The sequence below is a fragment of the Eublepharis macularius genome, chromosome 4 (genome assembly GCF_028583425.1).
Source record: "Eublepharis macularius isolate TG4126 chromosome 4, MPM_Emac_v1.0, whole genome shotgun sequence".
NCBI lineage: Eukaryota > Metazoa > Chordata > Lepidosauria > Squamata > Eublepharidae > Eublepharis > Eublepharis macularius.
Window position 1 is genome coordinate 185,380,403 of NC_072793.1, and position 20,539 is coordinate 185,400,941.

General features: G+C 44.3%; 1 protein-coding gene across 1 annotated transcript; it reads left to right on the top strand.

Annotated features, from left to right (window-relative positions):
• Positions 1-3,958: 3,958 nt before the first annotated feature.
• On the top strand, positions 3,959-20,186 carry LOC129328445 (zinc finger protein 571-like). Its single transcript, XM_054977511.1, has 8 exons — positions 3,959-4,027; positions 5,568-6,039; positions 6,194-6,242; positions 12,808-13,280; positions 13,436-13,484; positions 14,835-14,914; positions 16,055-16,181; positions 17,329-20,186. The coding sequence occupies exons 2-8, from the start codon at positions 5,635-5,637 to the stop codon at positions 18,873-18,875; spliced, it is 2,730 nt and encodes a 909-aa protein (XP_054833486.1). The 5' UTR covers positions 3,959-4,027; positions 5,568-5,634; the 3' UTR covers positions 18,876-20,186.
• Positions 20,187-20,539: the final 353 nt, after the last annotated feature.

The following is a 20,539-nucleotide window of genomic DNA, read 5'->3' on the forward strand; positions in this document are numbered from 1 at the left end:
CATTGCACTTTATTTTTGGATTAGACAGTTTTACATTGCCTTGATATTAACTTTGCCTTCCATTTACGATATTCCACCATTGTGGCACACAAAGTTCTATTAGAGTTCAAACCTTTCACACAGGCTTCTAGGAGGTTAGGCCAGTCCGAAGCATGACAGGGGATGCCAAGACCCTGACAGGTGTCTTCATTGGTTGGAAGCGGAATGTGCGTGTTACACTCAAGCAAGTGCACTTTGTCTTCGGTGCTTCCTGGGCAATGGCACTGAGTGAGTGCCTGGCTTGTCCTTGTAGGGGGTGTGGGATCAATTCTCAAAAGGCTTGCTTTGTCCTGAGGATGAGAGCTGCAGACGGCACGCCACCATCAACGTCGCCTCACTGTTATCTCCTTACCGATCCCTTTAACACCGAGTCCAAGGAAAGGCCAAGAAGCAACATGCAACATCCATACAGGCGTGCACATGCATGTTTGAGGAGGGAGGGTCTCTGCTCCATCCTCTGAGTCCAGGGCTGCCACAAAGGCTCATGTTAAAAAGACTAGGATTAAAACGGCGAAGGATAGACTATTATTAAAGAAGAGAGCAGCACCGAGGAGTACTCATGCATGTGTTGACATGTTGACCATTCAGTGGCCTTTCACAACGTCTGGCCTTTGGGTGTCATAACTGTGACTATACAACTCCTATAAAGATAGCGAGTCACAGAACAGCAGGTGAAACTTCATTCTGCTCTGAAAGACTTTTGTCCTTTCTGGGCTCTTTTGATTAAAACTGCCAACCCTGGGTTAAATCCCACAGAATAGTGGTGAGGTGCATAGTTGCACACATGCAAGCCTTTACTGGTTGATTTCTTTACTTAGTGGTTTGGCAGCAACTGTTTGGGATTGAGATCAGTATCCTGAAGTACAGCAACTGCAGCAGACCTGGATTGCCCAAATGTAAACATGGGGGATTAGGGAGTTATGGCAGTCCCATTGTGCTCTGCAAAGCGGGTGATCTGCCACTGAGCCACAGCCCCTCTGCTTGTGGGTTGGACTCCCTTCTGCTTTCCCCAGGAATACAGAAATGGCATATGCATTCTCTAAACAAACCAACGGATAATTTCCTAAGAAATGAAGAAATATCCCTTTGCAATTTGCAAAGGAAGTAAAGGTTTATGAGCCAGAAGAAAGAAGAAGGAAGCAGCACAGACAAGGAGTGTGTCGGTTCTAGTGTGGCAGTCCATGACAGATAGATCCCCAAATCCCTCACAGCAAGTACCCAAGGGTCTTGGATGAAAAGGTTTTATTACAGAGATCCATATATGTTCACAGGTACCTCCAAAGATGAATAGGATTGGCAGGAATGAGAATACAAGCACATGCACTTTGATATAAAGAGCAGGATTCGCCCTCCCCTGGGGCAGTTAGCAATAAGGCGCGAAAGTCCCAATTCACATGAGAAACACAAACGCTTTGTCTGGCCAGAGAAAGCTCGAAGATTACAAGGAATTCGACTCCTTCTGTCTCTTGTGAAGAGTTACCATTTAGTACAAGGTCTGTAAGCAGGCTTCAGAGATAACAGTCTCAACATTAGTACTTTTGTTTTTAGGCCAGAATATAATGGTCACAGTACATGAGCATAAAAAGAGAGCATAGAGTTACACAGTATGATCAAATCAATACAGGGAACAGAGAACATAGGAATGGCATGACTTAATAGTATGCAGACATGACAGAAGGTGGCAAACCACCTCTTGGTTACAATGCAAAAGGGGTCGCACCACTTCCTCTGATCTACCTGAGCCTGTGTGGTGTAGGTGTTGAAATGTCAGACTAGAATGTAGGAGATCAAGGTTCAACTCCCCCCTCGGCCATGGAAGGTTGTAACCAACAGCTAGTACAGCCCACATACAATGCTATGCCATTTAATTCCTTCAGTTTGGACTCTTTGCAATCAAAAACGCCGCCCAACATGGAGTTGGGCCAGGGGGAATATCAACACTTCACAGCATTTCAATAGAACCACCACCATTAGAAACAACTTCCTTTATTAAAAATAACGCCTTTATTGATACATGTCTGTAACAAGCCCCCCCATAGAAACTCAATAGCCATGCTGTCCTCAATACATACAAAGATCTACCAATGACCAAGTCCGCAATCACAGAATCAACACATGCATTCTCTGCTGTGGCCCTCCTCTTAGCGAATGGCCTGTCTGAGGAGGTCAGGAAAGCTCCCTCTCTTCCAGCTTTCACAAACTGTGCAAAACTGAAATATTCAGGAGGGCTTTTTGACTCAGCTAATATGGCTGTGCTGTAAGAAATGGCTCAAAGACATGACTGGGTGATGGGACGAAGACTACTCGGTACGGTTGATGTAGATATGCTCCTACTGGGTAGTGTCTATGCTTCCACACTCCAAAGCAGCCTGGACCAGGCCCCATTCGCTCCATGGGTGGCCTGCAGTAAATAAAAGTGATGGGCCTCCCACCTCCTGCTGGGGTGGGGGGATAGCAGGACCCGGCAAGCCTATCCTGGATTCGTATCTTAATGACTCCTGAAGATGCCAACTCTGTAGCAGACAGAAGAAACATTCTCAACAATTGTGCCCTATTTATGTGTTTTTTCTCAGTGTATTTTAAAGATCTTTTTTCTTTCCCTTTTGCCTGAGAGGCTCAGCAGTCCCAGGGTCTCCAGGTCCCATATCTGGAAGGTCATTTTCTTTGCCAAAAGTCCATTCTTCCTTTCCATTGCTTGAAGATGCCCATCAAAGGAGGAGAAATCACAGGGACCAAGAGAGAGAATGATAAGGATGGACATCCCTCAACAGTGCTCCCGTGTCCCACGAGTAATAGCCGATGACTTTGCCTCTTCTGGGGGGGGGAGTGGAATTCTCCCTCCCCCCAAGTATTCCTGGATTTCTATCCAGGTGCAGAATGGGGTGGTGGAGTGGGTGAGACTGAAGCAGGTTTAAAATAAGGGACCTCTCCCAATAAAGGGCTGCTTCATTGTTAAAGAACTGGGCATGTTGAGGGATGCTTTGGAGGGCTTTTGCAGCTGAATCCTTTGGCCAAAGTGTCTCCAATGAGTCTTTTTCCCCACCCTTCTCTACAGTGAGCTCTGGCAGATTTCATGATGCACCCTCCTTTCGTCCACTTTATCCCCACGCCAACCCTGCAGGGTAGGTTAGGCAGAGAAGGTGACTGGCTCAAATGAGGCTCACGGCACCGTGAGGGGTTCTCCTCGGGTTCTCCAAGCCCAAAGTGCCCAGTGTGGCCCGAATGGGACTAAGCTTCTGCCAGGTGCAATTTAACAAAGTAGCTACCCCTAAAGGCCCACATCCTGTCCCATTCTAGGGTTGGAGGGAGTTGTTGTTGGCTGCAGCCTGGAGTCCTTATGCTTGAATTGCAAGGGGAACATCAGCCAGGAGAACAGGGGACCCCTGGGGGGTGGGTCTGCTTAGAGCTGGGAAGCCGTCCTCAGGGTGGGGAAAGGGCTGGGGAAGGGGCAGTTCAGCAGTCCCATCTGGAAGGCAGCTTGTGATGGGCATCAGGGCCAGATTTTGGGCAGGGGAAAGAATTGAGAAGGCTTGCAGAGATGGTTCATAGTAATGTTCAAGATACACCCCAAACTCATAATCAGATCCCTCAATGTGTCCATGACCACCTGATTTGGGGTTACCCCTTGTAAAAATCCTGAGGATCAATGAGGATCCGTGCTTTGAATCACGTTGTTGTGCCATGCTGGCACCATGAAGGAGTAGGTGTGTGGTTGTTTCTTATGGTGCTGCCTATATTCTAAGCAATGATCTGCAATGTGACGCTGGTTTTTATTTTGTTTCAATGTACCAATGTACTTACTGGCAGGGCGAAGCCCTTTTTTACTTTCTAGAGAGTCCACCGAAGGGTTAAAGGGAAGGAACCTGCATTCCTAGAGAGGCTAGAAAGGGGGAGGGCACCTGACCTGGCAGAGTCACTTCCTGTCTGTAGCTGGTGTTATTGGTTGAAGGGGAGAGGAGGCAGTGGCTGAGGACTTTTTGCAAACTAGGTAAGTAATGCAATAATATTTCTTTTGCAAAACACCTCCCTGCTTTGGGGGCGATTAACCAGAGGGCTTCTTTTCTCCAAAGGGCTTTTCTGTTTGCTCTCTGGATCTCCTCTTCGCTGGAGGTGGAGCTGAATTCTTCCTGGAATAAGGCATGCACCTTCGACTGTATTTTCTCTGCCTTCTCATGCTGTGTGCCAGCTCTAGCAAAATGGCATCTCTTTCTTTCATTTTCACTTTATTTATGTTGTTTATCATTCCCTTTTCTCACTGAGACTCCATGTGGATTATACGCTGTGAGCCAATATGATCAATGGCCGAGACGTTCCCTAAACAATAAAATAGAAGGGTATGGATTGCAGACTTTTAAGAGAAAACACAAATTCAGAAAAAATATGAATATGTTCATTGATACTGAAGTTGCACATCAACACTGATAGACAGAACCCAGTAGAATAGTCTACAGTCCAAGTCCCTTTTTAAGAGCATCTCTCTGAGCCATTTCTTACAACAGAGACTAATTGCCTGAGGAAAAAGCACAGGCAGGTGGAAAGACATGAGATAAATCGGTGGGGTGGGGCCTTCCGAGGTTCCAAATTCGGGTCCCCGTCCTCTTCTCTGGCTCCTCCATAGCTCTGCTGGCTTCCATGAACTGCTGTTGAGACCTTTACCAGTTGTCTACAGCATGATGAGAGAGGTCCAGCATCTCTGGGACTTGAAGTTGCTCTGTTTTGCTTCTGGCCCACTTTTTCTTTCTTTCTTTCTTTCTTTCTTTCTTTCTTTCTTTCTTTCTTTCTTTCTTTCTTTCTTTCTTTCTTTCTTTCTTTCTTTCTTTCTTTCTTTCTTTCTTTCTTTCTTTCTTTCTTTCTTTCTTTCTTTCTTTTTCTTTCAAAAATAAACTTTTTGTTAACATTAAAAACAACATACAATGCATAAAAAAGAAAACAAATTAGACAATGTTAAAGTCAACTATAATACAAGAAAAAACAGATAGCTTATAATATACTACCAGTTTTCAAAAATAATATTAACAAAGGCAAAAGAAAATTTGCTTAGAGAATTGCAATATACCTAAGCAGGGAGGGAGGTTCTTTACAGTTTGTATGAAACCTAACATATTGCTCAGAAACGCCATGAGACAAACGATAAATGTTTTGGAGGGTGTATATCATTGGTTAATAAGTAGTCAAAGAAAGGGAGCCATGGCCCACTCTTTCTAACTTAACAACCACTTTGTAAATATGTACCTCATTCCTGGCACCACATAATCTTCTCTGGTTTCTGAACGCTGCAGGAATCCTCAGCCTATAGTACGGCGATGCTTTTATTAAGCAGAGCAGAACTTTTCTGCTTGCTGTGTGGAAGCTCTGCTTTGCTTGCTCCATTGAACTTCTTTACAAACACCTTGATTCTGGGGTGTGCTGTCAGCTTTTGTAACTCACCTCTTTAGTCACCTCTTTAATTGTAGGTGTCCAGATCTAGAGGTCCGACCGCTCAGTCTTCTCTTTGCTGGCACTCATAGATCTGGCTCTTGTCTTTACAGAAGAATCTGGCACAGGAGGAAGGCGATCCACTGGTCCAGGTAGAGGCTGTTTGGAGAGGAAGGGAGGATGAGGGGAGAGCCGGAATCCGTTGGTCCGGAAGCAAGAAGAGGCCCTGATGCTGGGAGCAAAAGGGAAGTGTGGCAAGGTACCATGCAGAAGAGCCTGGAAGAGGATTTTCGCCCTTCAGATGTGCAGTGCCAGCAATTCAGGCACTTCCACTACCCGGAAATGGAAAGGCCCCGAGAGGCTTGCAGCCAACTGCACCATCTTTGCCAGCAGTGGCTGAAGCCAGAAAGGCACAGCAAGAAGGAGATCCTGGACCTGGTGGTCTTGGAGCAACTCCTGGCCGTCCTGCCCCTCGAGATGGAGATCTGGGTCAGGGAATGTGGGCCAGAGACCAGTTCCCAGGTGGTGGCCCTGGCAGAAGGCTTCCTCCTGAGCCAGGCAGATGCCAAGAATCAGGAGCAGCAGGTGAGAGGGACACACCTGGGTGGTACATGGGGCACAAGATACAATCAACGATACCCTCAGAATCCATATGGACTAGCTCCTTTTTAAGGATCTCCCTTTCCTTGTTCCTTTTCTCACCCCTTTACCCTTTCTGGAATCCCCACTTCTGTTTCAGGTACAGAAAAACATTGTGCAGGAGCATTACCACGGAGGAGCTTTTTTGGGTAAGATAAACAGGGCAGTTGTCCCCTCTGCATGTCTTCCTTGAGTGTACAAGCGCTGCTTTTATACACTTGCCTCAATCCAGTGTGGGAAGGATGCTCAGTTCCAGTTTCCCAGTTTAGGAATATCCCTTTAAAGAAGAAGAAAAAAGATTGATTGGTAATCTTCCCAAAATAATTGCAAATATAACGGTTTAGGCCATCTCCAATTATATTTCATGCATGCAAAGGTAATATGGCTAACCAGTTGGGTAACTACTTTCTAAAAATGCCTGTAAAGTTTGTGGTTGAGGGTAAAGAAAAAGATAGGAATTGAAATTCTTGTTAAAAATTGGGCAGATAATGCATTGGGCCCAAAAGAAGAGAAACAATATGATAATCCCTGGGGAGATCTTATGGCTCAGTAACATAATTCAAGGCGAGGCCACATTATCCAGCGGCCTTCAGGATATCAGGGTCTCCATGCCAAGCAAGAATCATTCTCAGATAGTAACATAAAATATCTTCCACGTGTTCTAACTCAGACCCTCAATTAGCTGTGATGAGGTCAGATGGTGGCAGGTTGCCATCTTGTTTGGTTGTTTGTCATTCTTCTCATTTTAATCATTGGACAGGGATGTGGACAGGGTTGGTAAAAGTTAGGAACCAGGAGATCTCGCTCTTCCAGCTTCAGGCTGGAAGTAAGGTGCTCTTTCTTAGTAAGACGCTTTCCACACTCATCATGTTTTGATATATATATATAAGTGTTAATGCTGTTTAATTGTTAGTAACTTTGGTTTCACACATGGCTGACCACATTGCATCAGAGAGGTTTATAGAACGACTCCTAATTGCAATGGTCTCTAAGGGTGGGACATATGACAGACTCAGCTTCAAATGCTCAGATTTCCCATCAGTGAGCTATGATTGACATGTTTCCTCCCCCTTCCCCCTCCCAAAAAAAATTTGGCTTGCCTGAAATGGCAGTTGGGGATGGAATGTTGGGGAAGCTGTCAGTTGGAGTTGGAGAGAAAACAAGAGAGCGAAAAGGAGTTGGGGTCTGGCTTTTGACCAGAGAGGGTTAGCCAGAGAACCCTCTGTGAGAGGAAGAAATGCTTGTGAAGCATTGTTAGTCCTCGGACTAAAGTGGAGAAAACCCAGGGCCGGTGCCAGAGGTTTTGGCGCCCGCGGCGGCGTGTGCGCGCGGGCGCGCCACGGAGTGCGTGATGACGTCATTGCAGACGTCATCACGCGCCGCAGGGGGGCTGGGCGGCGTGTGGAGGACCGCCGAGCGCAGAAGCTGCGAGCTGCTGCTGGAGCGGCGCGCGGAGGCTGCTCCGTGCGCCGCCCCAGCAGCAGCTCACGGCTTCTACGCCCAGCTGGGGCGGAGGAGTGCACAGCAGAGCTGGGGTGGCTGGCTGCAGCAGTAGCTGCAGCCAGCCAGCCAGCCCCGTGCTGCCGCCGCCACATGCCCCAGCCGAGCGCAGAAGCTGTGAGCCGGGGCTGGGGCGGCGCACGGAGGCTGCTCCGTGCGCCACCCCAGCAGCAGCTCACGGCTTCTGCGCCCGGCTGGGGCGGAGGAGCACGCAACGGAGCCAGCCAGCCCCGTGCTGCCGCCGCCACATGCCCCAGCCGAGCGCAGAAGCTGCGAGCCGGGGCTGGGGCGGCGCACGGAGGCTGCTCCGTGCGCCACCCCAGCAGCAGCTCACGGCTTCTGCGCCCGGCTGGGGCGGAGGAGCACGCAACGGAGCCAGCCAGCCCCGTGCTTCCACCGCCGCCGCCCCCACACGCCCCAGCCGGGAGCAGAAGCTGCGAGCCGCTGCTGGGGCGGTGCGTGGAGGCTGCGCCCGGCTGGGAAGTGTGGCGGCGGCAGCGGGGCTCAAGCGGCGCACAGAGGCTGCGCCCGGCTGGGGTGTGTGGCAGCGGTCGTGGCAGCAAGGGGCTGGCTGACTGGCTGCAGCAGTAGCTGCAGCCAAGTCATGCCAGCTTCGCTGCGCGCGTCTCCACCCCCCAACACCCCTTCCAGCGCCCCTCCAGTGCCCGCGCGCCCGAGGCCACCGCCTACCTGGCCTCCATGGGCGCGCCGGCCCTGAGAAAACCAGCACTAACTCCTACTTAGACTCAAGAGATCTGGGGATTACAGAGGACCAAAGAAATCGGTAGACCGGCCCACTCTTTCTAACTTCACCACAACCACTTTCTAAATATGTACCTCATTCCTGGTGCCCTGTAATCTTTTCTGGTTTCAAAAGTCTGCAAGAATCTTTAGTTAGGCAATGCTTTTATTAAGCAGAGCAGAACTTTTCTTTTTTTTTCTTTCAAAGAATTTTTATTGGATGGGTTTATAAACATAAGACATAAAATCACTATCATTATTCACCCCATTGCATTTTCCGCATCCTTCCCCCCCCCCCCCTTTTCTGGTGACTCCCAGCAGTTTTCCATACCCAACTTAATCTAAAAAGTATATCATGTAAGTTCCTAAAGTCTATAATAATAATGTAATAATGTAATATATATCTATATTATACCTATCATATCTCTTTAATTATCTTAACAATCTACACTAACTATATTGCTTATTTTAGTTAAAAATATAAAAATTACATAAGTAACAATAAGTACATATACTAACTAACTTAAACAAAATTACATACCTACTCCCCTGTAGACATACTATACTAATCCCCTAACATATAGTAAAACATACCCCTTTTTAAGCTTAAGTAAGTTTCTATCTCTCCTACTTCTCCAAAGACCACAATTTCCCCTTCATGTCCCACTTTTTTTCCACATATTTCTTAAATTTTCCCCAGCTTGATGTATAGTCCAATTCTTCTTGTTCTTTCAATTTCCTTGTTAATTTGTCCATTTCTGCCATATTCAAAACTTTCAAAATCCAATCTTCTATAGATGGTATCTCCTGAGTCTTCCACATCTGTGCATAACATATTCTGGCCGCCGTAATCATATAAAACACCATAACTCTGTCCATTTTATCAAAATCTTCTAGGTTCATACATAATAACAGCAATTCCAGGGTTTTATTTATATTCCTTTGTAAAATATCTGACATAACTTTAACTATATCCCCCCAGAACTGCTTAGCCTTATCACAAGTCCACCACATATGATAGAATGAACATTCATGCTGTTTACATTTCCAGCACTTATCAGACATCTGGCTATTACCATTGGCCAACTTCTTCAGTATTAAATACTATCTATACATTTTGTATACATTTTCCCTCACAGTGGTACATGCTGAAATCTTAACTACATTTTTCCAAACCTTTTCCCAAGCTTCCATTGAAATTTACTTATTACAGTTTATTGCCCATTTGACCATCTGCACTTTAACAACTTCCTCCTCTGTAAACCATTTCAATAATATCTTATATTTTAGAAATTATTTTCTCCCCCCCCCTGAAGCAAACACTCCTCAGAGTTTTGTAGTCTACAACCATTTTTTCTTTTGTCTTTCTCATATAGGTCTTTTATCTGCATGTATTGAAACCATCCATATTGGAATGGCAATTCTTCATTACCTTTAAGCATATAGTTATTCTGCTGTATCTCAAGAATTTCTTTGTATGTCAACCAGTCTTCCCCTGCATATTCTGTTCTTGGGTTTACTACTTCCGCAGGGATAATCCACATTGGTATAGTCTCTTCTATATATTTCTTATATTTAGTCCATACAGCAAACAAGCTTCTTCTGACATAATGATGTAAAAACATAGAGTCTGCTTTTACTTTGTCATAGCATAGATATGCATGCCATCCAAATAGTTTATTATATCCTTCCAATGCTAACAACTTCAAATTCTTCAATGTCATCCATTCCTTTAGCCAGTCCAGACATATCGCTTCATGGTACAATTTAAAATTTGGTAATTGTAGTCCTCCTCTATCTTTTGCATCATAGAGTACTTTCATTTTAACTCTGGGTTTCTTTCCAGCCCAAACAAAGTTTAACATCGTTCTCTGCCACTTCTCAAATTGTTTACTGTCTTTAACAATAGGTATTGTCTGTAGTAGAAACATCATTCTTGGAAGAACATTCATCTTAATTACTGCAATACGACCTAACCATGACAAGTTCATTTTATTCCATCTAATCATATCTTTCTCTATTTGTTGCCATAACTTGTCATAGTTATTCTTATATAAGTCAATATTCTTCACTGTCACTTCCACTCCCAAATACTTAACCTTGTTCACTACTTCACATTCCACCTTGTCCATCAGCTCCTTTTGTTGTTTAGTCATATTTTTGCACAGTATTTTGGACTTCACCTTGTTAATTACAAAACCCGCTACGGCTCCAAAATCCTTCATTTTCTTCATCAGTTTTGGCATGCACTCTATTGGATCTTCCACTATCACCATTATGTCATCAGCAAAAGCTCTTACTTTATATTCAAATCCTTTAGTCCTCAATCCTCTTATTGAATTGTCTTCTCTTATTTGCCTAAGTAAAATCTCCAGTACCATTACAAATAGAAGTGGGGAAAGCGGACACCCTTGTCTTGTTCCTTTTCTTATTCCAACTTTTTGGTTACATCCGAGTTAACAATTATATTTGCAGATTGGTTTTTATATATTGCCTTTATTGCTTGTATAAATTTCTCTCCCAACTGCATCTTCTCCATTGTTGCAAACATAAAATCCCAGTTCAAATTGTCAAACACTTTCTCCGCATCCACAAAGAAAAAACCAACCTGCTTCCCTGGATTTTTATCATAATACTCAATAGCATTCAACAACACTCGTTAAGTTATCTTTTATTTGCCTTTCCGGTAAAAAGCCGGCTTGATCTTCACCAATAAATTCCACTAGCCAAGTCTTAAGTCTTTCCGCTAGTATCTTTGCAAATATTTTATAGTCATTATTAGTTAGAGATATTGGTCTATAATTCTTAACATTACTTAAGTCTAATGTCTCCTTCGGTATCAATGTAATATTAGCCTCATTCCATGTATCTGGCATCTCAACCCCTTCCAATATTCCATTCATCATTTTTTGCATCAGTTGTTTCAAGTCCTCTGCCATCACTTTATAAAATTTTGCAGTAATTCCATCTGGTCCCGGAGCTTTACCAACTGCGGTAGCTTGTATTGCTTGTAGCACTTCCATCATTGATATCTCAGCACTAAGCTTCTCTTTCAACTTCTCCGGTACCTTTGGTAAGTCAATCCTGTCAAAGTAGTCTCTTATCTTTTCACGATCCACTATTTTTTTTTTATATAACTTGGCATAATATTTGTAGAATGCTCTCTCAATCAGTCCTTGATCATGTAATTCCTTTCCCTCTTCTGTAATCTTACTTATTACTCTTTTCTCTCTCTTTTTCTTTAATTGCCACGCCAAATATCTACCTGGTTTATTAGCTCCTTCAAATGTTCTTTGCTTCATTTTCTTCAGCTCCCACTCCACTTCTTTATTTTCCATGGCTCTAATCTGTTCTTGCAGTAACTTTATTTCATACAACAATTTCTTTTTACCTGGTCTCTTTTTCAATTGTTGTTCAACTTGAATAATTTTTTCCTGTATCTCTTTTAATTTCACATCTTTTTTCCTCCTCTCTCTGCCATTTAAATCCATCAAAACACCTCTGATTACGGCTTTATATGTGTCCCAGACCATGTGCGTTGGCACCTCTTTATCCACATTAGACTGAATAAAAAACTTCGTTTCTCTTCTCAACACCTCAACATATTCTGGGTGACTCAAAAGATCCTCATTAATTCTCCATCTCCTTTTCTTGTGTTTCATTCCAAATCTCCACATCACTGGATTATGATCCGAGCTAACTTTTGGTAATATATCAGTCTCTTTTGTAAACACTACCAGTTCTTTAGATGCCCAGATCATATCTATTCTCGAAAAAGATTGGTGACTAGATGAAAAAAAAGTATACTGCTTCAATTTAGGATTATATTTTCTCCAAACATCCTCTAAATTTTCTTGTTCTTGAATTTCAAAAAAAGATTTCGGTAATTTCCCCGTCCTTACTTTACTTGTTGATAGACTTTTATCCAATTGCAAATCTACCACTCCGTTAAAGTCTCCAGCTATAATTACCTGGTCATAAGTCCACTGCTCCATTTGTTCTCGTAAGTCTTTGAAAAATATATCTTTGGAGCCATTTGGCACATATAATCCAAGTACCATAGTTTTCTTTGCATTACATAAACATTCCACAGCCAGGTATCTTCCATTTTTGTCAGACACAATTAATTTAGGTTGTAACTCTTCCTTTATATATATAACAAATCCCCGCTTTTTTTGCTGTGTTGCCAAAACAAATTGTTTTCCTAACTTTTTGTTAATCAAATATTTAACATCTTGATCCCTAATATGAGTTTCTTGTAAGCAGAGCAGAACTTTTCTGCTTGCTGTGTGGAAGCTCCTTTTCACTTGCTCCATACAACTTCTTCTTTACAAACACTATTGATTCTGGGGTGTGCCATCAGCTTTCTTAATTCACGGGTCACCTCTTTGGATGCAGGTGTCCAGATATATAGGTCCCACCGCTCAGTCTTCTCTTTGCCGGCAGTCATAGATCTGGCACTTGTTTTTATAGACGAATCCGGCAGAGGAGGAAGGTGTTCCACTGGTCCCCTGTTTGGAGAGGAAAGGAGGATGAGAGAAGAGCCAGAATCAGTTGGTCAAGAAGCAGGGAAAGGCCCTGATGCCACCGAGGCTGGGAGCGGAAGGGATATGGTGGAAGGAACCATGCAGAAGAGCCTGGGAGAGGATTTCCCCCCTTCAGATATGCAGCGCCAGCAATTCAGGCACTTCCACTACCCAGAAATGGAAGGGCCCCGAGAGGCTTGCAGCCAACTGCACCATCTTTGCCACCTGTGGCTGAAACCGGAAAGGCACAGCAAGAAGGAGATCCTGGACCTGGTGGTCTTGGAGCAACTCCTGGCCATCCTGCCCCTGGAGATGGAGATCTGGGTCAGGGAATGTGGGCCAGAGACCAGTTCCCAGGCGGTGGCCATGGCAGAAGGCTTCCTCCTGAGCCAGGCAGATGCCAAGATTCAGGAGCAGCAGGTAAGAGCAACTCATCTGGGTAGTATGTTGATCAGCATATGATCAACAAAATCCATATGGATTGCCCCAACATTTTTAGAAAACCCCATAACCACCTTTTCCCTGTTCCCTTTCTCAACTGTCTCCCCTTTCTGGGATCCCCCTTTCTGTTTCAGGTGCAGAAAAAGATTGTGCAGGAGCGTTACCACGAAGGAGCTTTTCTGGGTAAGATAAACAGGGCAGTTTATGCCCTCTGTATGTCTTCCAGCCAGAGCTACTTTTACATACACACACGCACTGTCTAGTGGGGAAAGGATGGTACGTTCCAGCTTCCTACGTTCGAAATATCCCTTTAAAGAAGAAAATAAAGTTGATTTATAATCCCCAAATAATTGGAAAAATAATGGTTTAGGCCAACTCCATTTATATTATATGCATGCAAAAGTAACATGGTTAGCCTGCTGGGTAACTACTTTCTAAAAATGACAGCAGGTTTGTGATGGAGGGTAAAGAATAGTGTAGGGATTTGTAGTTTAACCATGATCATGGTGCAAGTGAGAATCTACTAAATGTATGGGAGAAAATCCAACCAAAATATTTCTGGCCCAACACAGCTCTGGTTTCATCTGTACGGGCATTGAGAACAAAGGTGCCCCCTAACACAAAAAATGACGATTGATGTAAATTACTGTTTAAAAAAATTGGATAGATAATGCATTAGACCAAAAAGACGAGAAACAAAATGATAATCCTTGAGGAGATCATAGTAACATAGTTCAAGGCGAGGCTGCCTGGTCTGGAGCACTTCAGGATTTCATGGTCTCCATGGCAACGAAGGGCCTGTCTCAGGTAGTAATAGGCCCCAGCCCTGCAACTATTTTGCTCATCACTTCTCACATAAAATATCTTCCATGTGTTCTAACTTGGACCCTCGATTAGCAGTGATGGGGCCAGATGGTGACAGGATGACAATTTGTTTGGTGGTTTGTCATTCTTTTCATTTTAATCATTTGTAGGATATGGACAGAGTTGTTGAAAGTTTGACCCCTTTCACCTTCAGGGTTTCTGGGACCAGACAAATTTTTCGATCCTTCCGATCTTCTTTTAGACCTGCTTATGGGAGCGAAACAGCCTTGGTCACCCTGGTGGAGGACCTATGCTGGGAGATGGATAGAGGGAATGCCTCTATGCTCAGTGGACAATGGTACTTCACGTATAGCAAGCCTGTCAATTTTCATATGTGCTGATCTTGCCACGTATCCAGAGAATCTGGGGTGTGGTAGCTATGATTCTGTTGGAGGGTTTAGGACTGCCTGTTCCTTGCATTTCAGAGGTCTTCTTTCTTAAGACTGTGAATTTTGTACCACTGAGAAACAAAGCAAATTTTACTATTTTACCATTGCTAGAGTAGGTTTTTCAAATGTAGGGAATCAAATTTTTTTCCTAAATAAGGATTCAAGTGTAGTTGTGACCATGATCCAAGAGAGGGAGAATCTTCTTCCTCTATAAGAGAAACTGAGGTGCTCAATACTTGGAAAGCTCAGAATGTTTTCTGATTCGCTTTGATCCCTCCAGGCGAGGCCTTGAAACCAATGAAGTATCCTTTCCCATCTCTTTGCGACGGAGAGAAAGCAGCTCCTCTATGGTCAGGTGGGGTAAGTGTGGAACTGGAAATCATGACCCTGTGTGCCTCCCTGAACCCCTTTCCACCCTTCTCTTCTGTCCTGTCTATGCTTTTCACCCGAGGGAAAATAACACATCTGATGGAAGTCTGAATCCTGTATTCAAGTGTCTGATTGTGTGATATGTGAGAGGAAAGAGAGAATCATAGAATCATATCATCGAATCAGAGTTGGAAGGGGCCTAACAGACCCTTCTAGTCCACCCTACTGCCCAATGCAGGAATAGCCGAAAGCATTCCCAACAAGTATTCATCCAGCTGCTTCTTGAAGAAAGAGGGGGAACACACCACATTCCTAGCTAGCCGATTCCACTGCAGAATTCCTCTTAATGTGAAGAAGTTTTCCTAACGTCCAGCTGGTACCTTCCCTCGTGTAGTTTAAACCCCTTGTGTCAAGTCTTATCCTCTGTTGCCAAAAGGAACAGCTTCCTTCCCTCCTCTGACAGCTTTTTAAATACTTAAAGAGAGCGATCATGTCTCCCCTCAGCCTCCCCTTTTCCAAAGGGAACATTCCAGGTCCCTCCCTCTTTCCTCGTAGGGCTTGGTCTCCAGGCCCCTGATCATCCTAGTCGCTCTCCTCTGCACCCATTCTAAGTTGTCCACATCCCTTTTGAAATTAGGCCTCCAGAATTGTGCTCAGTACTCCAGTTGGGACCTGAGCAATGTGGTAGATAGTGGGAGAATGAGTTCCTGTGGTTTCGATGTTATGCCTTTGTTGATACACCCCAAGGTTGCATTTGCCTTTTTTGTTGCTGTAATAGACTGACTGCACATATCTAGCTTCCCATCCACCCATGTGGAGAATCTGGCAATTATTCATGTTGAAATGCATCTTATTCAAATCTGCCCACTTTTCCAGTTTGTTCAGATCTTGTTGAATTCTCCCCCTATCTTCCCAGTTTGGTATCATCTGCAAATTTATTGAGAAATCCCTTCCCACCCTTGTCGAGACCAATCATAAAAACATTGCAAAGCAATGGGTCCAATACGGAACCCTCTGGCACTGGACACCTCCCTCCAATCAGACACGATGCCCTTGACAACTACACTGTGGGCACACTTATTCAGCCAGTTCCCTATCCATTTTTAAAGGTTTCTTTTTTTCTCTTGTCAGGCTCTGGTGACTTTTGAGGAGGTGTCTGTGCATTTCTCTGAGGAGGAGTGGGCTCTGCTGGATCCGGGCCAAAGAAACCTTCACAAGGAAGTCATGGAGGACAATCGTCAGATTGTGGCCTCTCTGGGTAAGGCTCCCCTTTCCCTTTATTCACAGTGGTCGAAGGCAGAAATGGCTCCTATTAAGGACTACCATGGAGCTCTTCAAATATAGACTCTCAGTAGGCGAGTTAGGCCGGTCCATGTGCAGGCAGAGGTTGTGCTTCCGCACATCTAGCAGTCTTACCTTGTCTTACTTTGTAAATTAAACTAAAAAGAACAGCTTATGGGATGTCACTGGAGCTTGCTTGTGGGCCTTTCTTCTGGTTGCCAGACCTGACTGTCTTTCCATGCTGCAAAGAAAAGGAAATCCAGTTTTGTAGGACCCAGAAGAAAGAGAAAGATCAGCTGGTTCAAATGTTTCCCCAACCTTCTCTTGGTGTCTAATCATGGAGGCAATTTATTTTCAGTGCTCAGTTATATACAGTATTTATTTATGTATTGAGATCCGTCTCCAGATATCACAACATGAATTATCAATGTTAAAATGGAAACAAGCTAATGACAATATAAAACAGCCACTGTTAGCCTCAGAAATATGGATGTCAGGGGCTGGGCCAGCCCAAGCAGAGTAGTCCAAGTCCAGTTTGAGGTCAGAGCACAAGTCCAAAACCAGGAGTGAGTACCAAGTCCAGAATCCACAAGCCAAGTCGGGAGGTATGTAAGTCAGTTACCAGTCAGAGCAAGGGCTATCCAGAAACGAGGTCAAGGCGCAGTCCAGGGGTCACACAGCAAGTCAAGAGCAAGGCAAGACTCAGCAGAGCAGTCACAGTCAGAGCAAGGTTCTGACATGTTGCTTCCACACTTCCTGGGCTTCTGTGGCTTGGTTTTATAGACGGGCTGGGATTGCAGCCAGCAGCTTGGGAACTATCCTGTGGTTACTCCTCATCGCTCTCAGCCAGCAGCTGGTATCTGGCCAGGAGACGTGCCCTTTGCCTCCTCTCCTTTTTTTTTAAGCATCTTCCTTTGTCAGAGCTTTATTCTGTTTGAAGCTTGGGCTATATGACTGTGGGGACACAATACAGCTTTATCTTTTCATGCTTACTGTAACTGAAAACTCAGCAACTGGTTAATACATAGAAGGATTTGTTCCCCTTAAAGTGATTTCTGTTCCGTCGTTATCCGACAACTTTCCCCTTGATTCTCCTTTTTTGCCAATCTTTTCTCTTTCCCCAGAGGTTGATGGTCCACATAAAAAGCCTAAGAAAGAACAACAACAGCTCCCATTGGAAAGGGAACAGCAAAGACGATGGAAGAGGAGGAATGAATCATCTGCTTCTCAGGGTGCTGAATCCCAGGACATCCTGCCATTCCATGGAAGAATCACTTGCCCCATATGTAGAAAAGAATTCCTTTGCCAATCAGTGTTTGATATACATTGGAGAAAACACACAGGAGATAAACCACATCAATGTGTTCACAGTACAGAGCTTACAATCCATCAACTTAGCCATACAGGTAAGAAATCATTTAAATGTGTGGACTGTGGGAAGAACTTTGCTTGGAATCCAGAGCTTACCATCCATCAACGTAGCCATACAGGTGAGAAACCATTTAAATGTGTGGATTGTGGAAAGAGCTTCGCTCAGAGTGGACAGCTTACTGTACATCGACGTATCCACACAGGGGAGAAACCTTTTAAATGTGTGGACTGTGGAAAGAGCTATGCTTGGCGTACGCAGCTTACTGTCCACCGACGTATCCATACTGGGGAGGAACCATATAAGTGTGTGGATTGTGGAAAGAGCTTCGCTCAGAGTGGACAGCTTACTGTCCATCGACGTATCCACACAGGGGAGAAACCTTTTAAATGTGTGGACTGTGGAAAGAGCTATGCTTGGAGTACGCAGCTTACTGTCCATCGATATATCCATACTGGGGAGAAACCATATAAGTGTGAGGATTGTGGAAAGAGCTTTGCTCAGAGTACGAAGCTTACTGTCCATCGACGTATCCATACTGGGGAGAAACCATATAAGTGTGAAGACTGTGGAAAGAGCTTTACTCAGAGTCCATCCCTTACTGACCATCGACGTATCCATACGGGGGAGAAACCTTTTAAATGTGTGGACTGTGGAAAGACCTTTGTTCGGAGTTCAAACCTTATTGCCCATCAACGTATCCATTCAGGGGAGAAACCATATAAATGTGTGGACTGTGGAAAGAGCTGTGCTTGGAATACGCAGCTTACTGTCCATCGACGTATCCACACAGGGGAGAAGCCTTTTAAATGTATGGACTGTGGAAAGAGCTATGCTTTGAGTACTCAGCTTACTGTCCATCGACGTATCCATACTGGGGAGAAACCATATAAGTGTGAGGACTGTGGAAAGTGCTTTGTTGAGCGTACATCACTTACTGTCCATCGACGTATTCATACGGGGGAGAAACCATATAAATGTGTGGATTGTGCAAAGAGCTTTACTCATAAAGCACAGCTTACTGCCCATCAACGTATACATTCAGGGGAGAAACCGTTTGAATGTGTCAAGTGTGGAAAGAGCTTTACTTGGAGTTCAAGCCTTATTGTCCATCGACGTATCCATACAGGGGAGAAACCATATAAGTGTGAGGACTGTGGAAAGAGCTTTGGTAAGAGTGCAGATCTTAATGCCCATCGACGTATCCATTCAGGTGAGAAACCATTTAAATGTGTGGACTGTGGAAAGTGCTTTACTTGGCGTGCGCAGCTTACTGTCCATCGACATATCCATACAGAGTAGAAATGATGTAAGTATGAGGGCTGTGGAAAGAGCTTTGCTTAGAGTACAGCATGTTACATCCATCAATATATCAATTCAGGGAAAAAGCCATATAATTGTGAGGACTGTGGAAAGCGCTTTGTTCGGAGTACAGATTTTAACGTCCATCAACGTATCCATTCAGAGGAGGAACCATATAAATCTGTGGACTGTGGAAAGAGCTTGTTCAGAGTGCATACCTCGCTGTCCATCAATGTATCCATATAGGGAGATACCATATACCGTATACCCTGCAGCTGTGGACAAGTTTACGTCGGGACCACAAAGCGTAGCATCCAGACAAGAATAAAAGAACATGAAAGACACTGCAGACTTGGACAACCTGAAAAATCAGCAGTGGCTGAACATAGCCTAACTCAAACAGGACACAGTATCTTATCCAGGACACCAAAATACTGGACAACACTTCCAACTACTTTGTCAGACTGCGCAGGGAAGCCATTGAAATTCACAAGCATAAGCACAATTTCAACAGGAAAGAAGAGACTTTAAGAATGAATAGAGCATGGTTTCCAGTCCTGAAACACACCGCTAACAATACACTCAATACCCGACAATAGCCCTGCAGAGAAGATTAGCACATGAAGCACCAATCCATATGCAAAAGAACTTCCTCAGGATACAGTGAAGCTTCCCTCCATTAGCATTCCACACCCTGGGAAACTCTTACAGGATGACTCAGCTCAACCCCACCCCTCCTGAGTAGATATAAATGCCCTGCCAACATCTTTTCCACACTGTGACACTGAGAGATCTCTGTCTTTTGGTGCTACACCTCTGAAGATGCCAGCCACAGCTGCTGGCGAAACGTCAGGAACTACAGTGCCAAGACCACGGCTATACTGCCCGGATAATCCACAACAACCAAAGCAACTAGGGTTGAAGACTTTTGAGAAAGTTTAGAAGCTCCAAAGTTAAGTATCCATGACAACGGTTCTTCTCTGGCCGACAGACCGATAAGCTTTCCCAGGACAGGGAGAGGAGCAGGCAGCCACAGTTGCTAACATCAGTGTTCAAACAGTGGCACATACAGGCCATGAAAGTTGGGCCGCTCAGAAGACACTGCTCATCCGCCTGACCCCATCTGTGAAGAAAGCACACCATAATTATAAACTGAGTTACTCTAGGAAATTGGACTTTATTCATTTATCTGATTGAGACTTACTTTTGGATCCTTGAGATACCTGTTGAATGGCCTGACATTTATTGTTTCACTGGAGATTTGTGGTTGGATCCTATGTTGCTTCATTGATTGCACCTGTTAAATATTCTATATTTCTCCTAAAAATTATTCGCAGACTGTATTGTGTGTGTTTAGCTATTTGGTTTATAATTGTATAATCCACACAGAACACATTGCACTTTATTTTTGGATTAGATAGTTTTACATTGCCTTGATATTAACTTTGCCTTCCATTTACGATATTCCGCCTTTGTGGCACACAAAGTTCTATTAGAGTTCAAACCTTTCACACAGGCTTCTAGCAGGGTAGGCCAGTCTGAAGCATGGCAGGCGATGCCAAGACCCTGACAGGTGTTTTCATTGGTGGGAAGCGGAATGTGCGTGTTACACTCAAGCAAGTGCACTTTGTCTTCGGTGCCTCCCGGGCAATGGCGTTGGCATT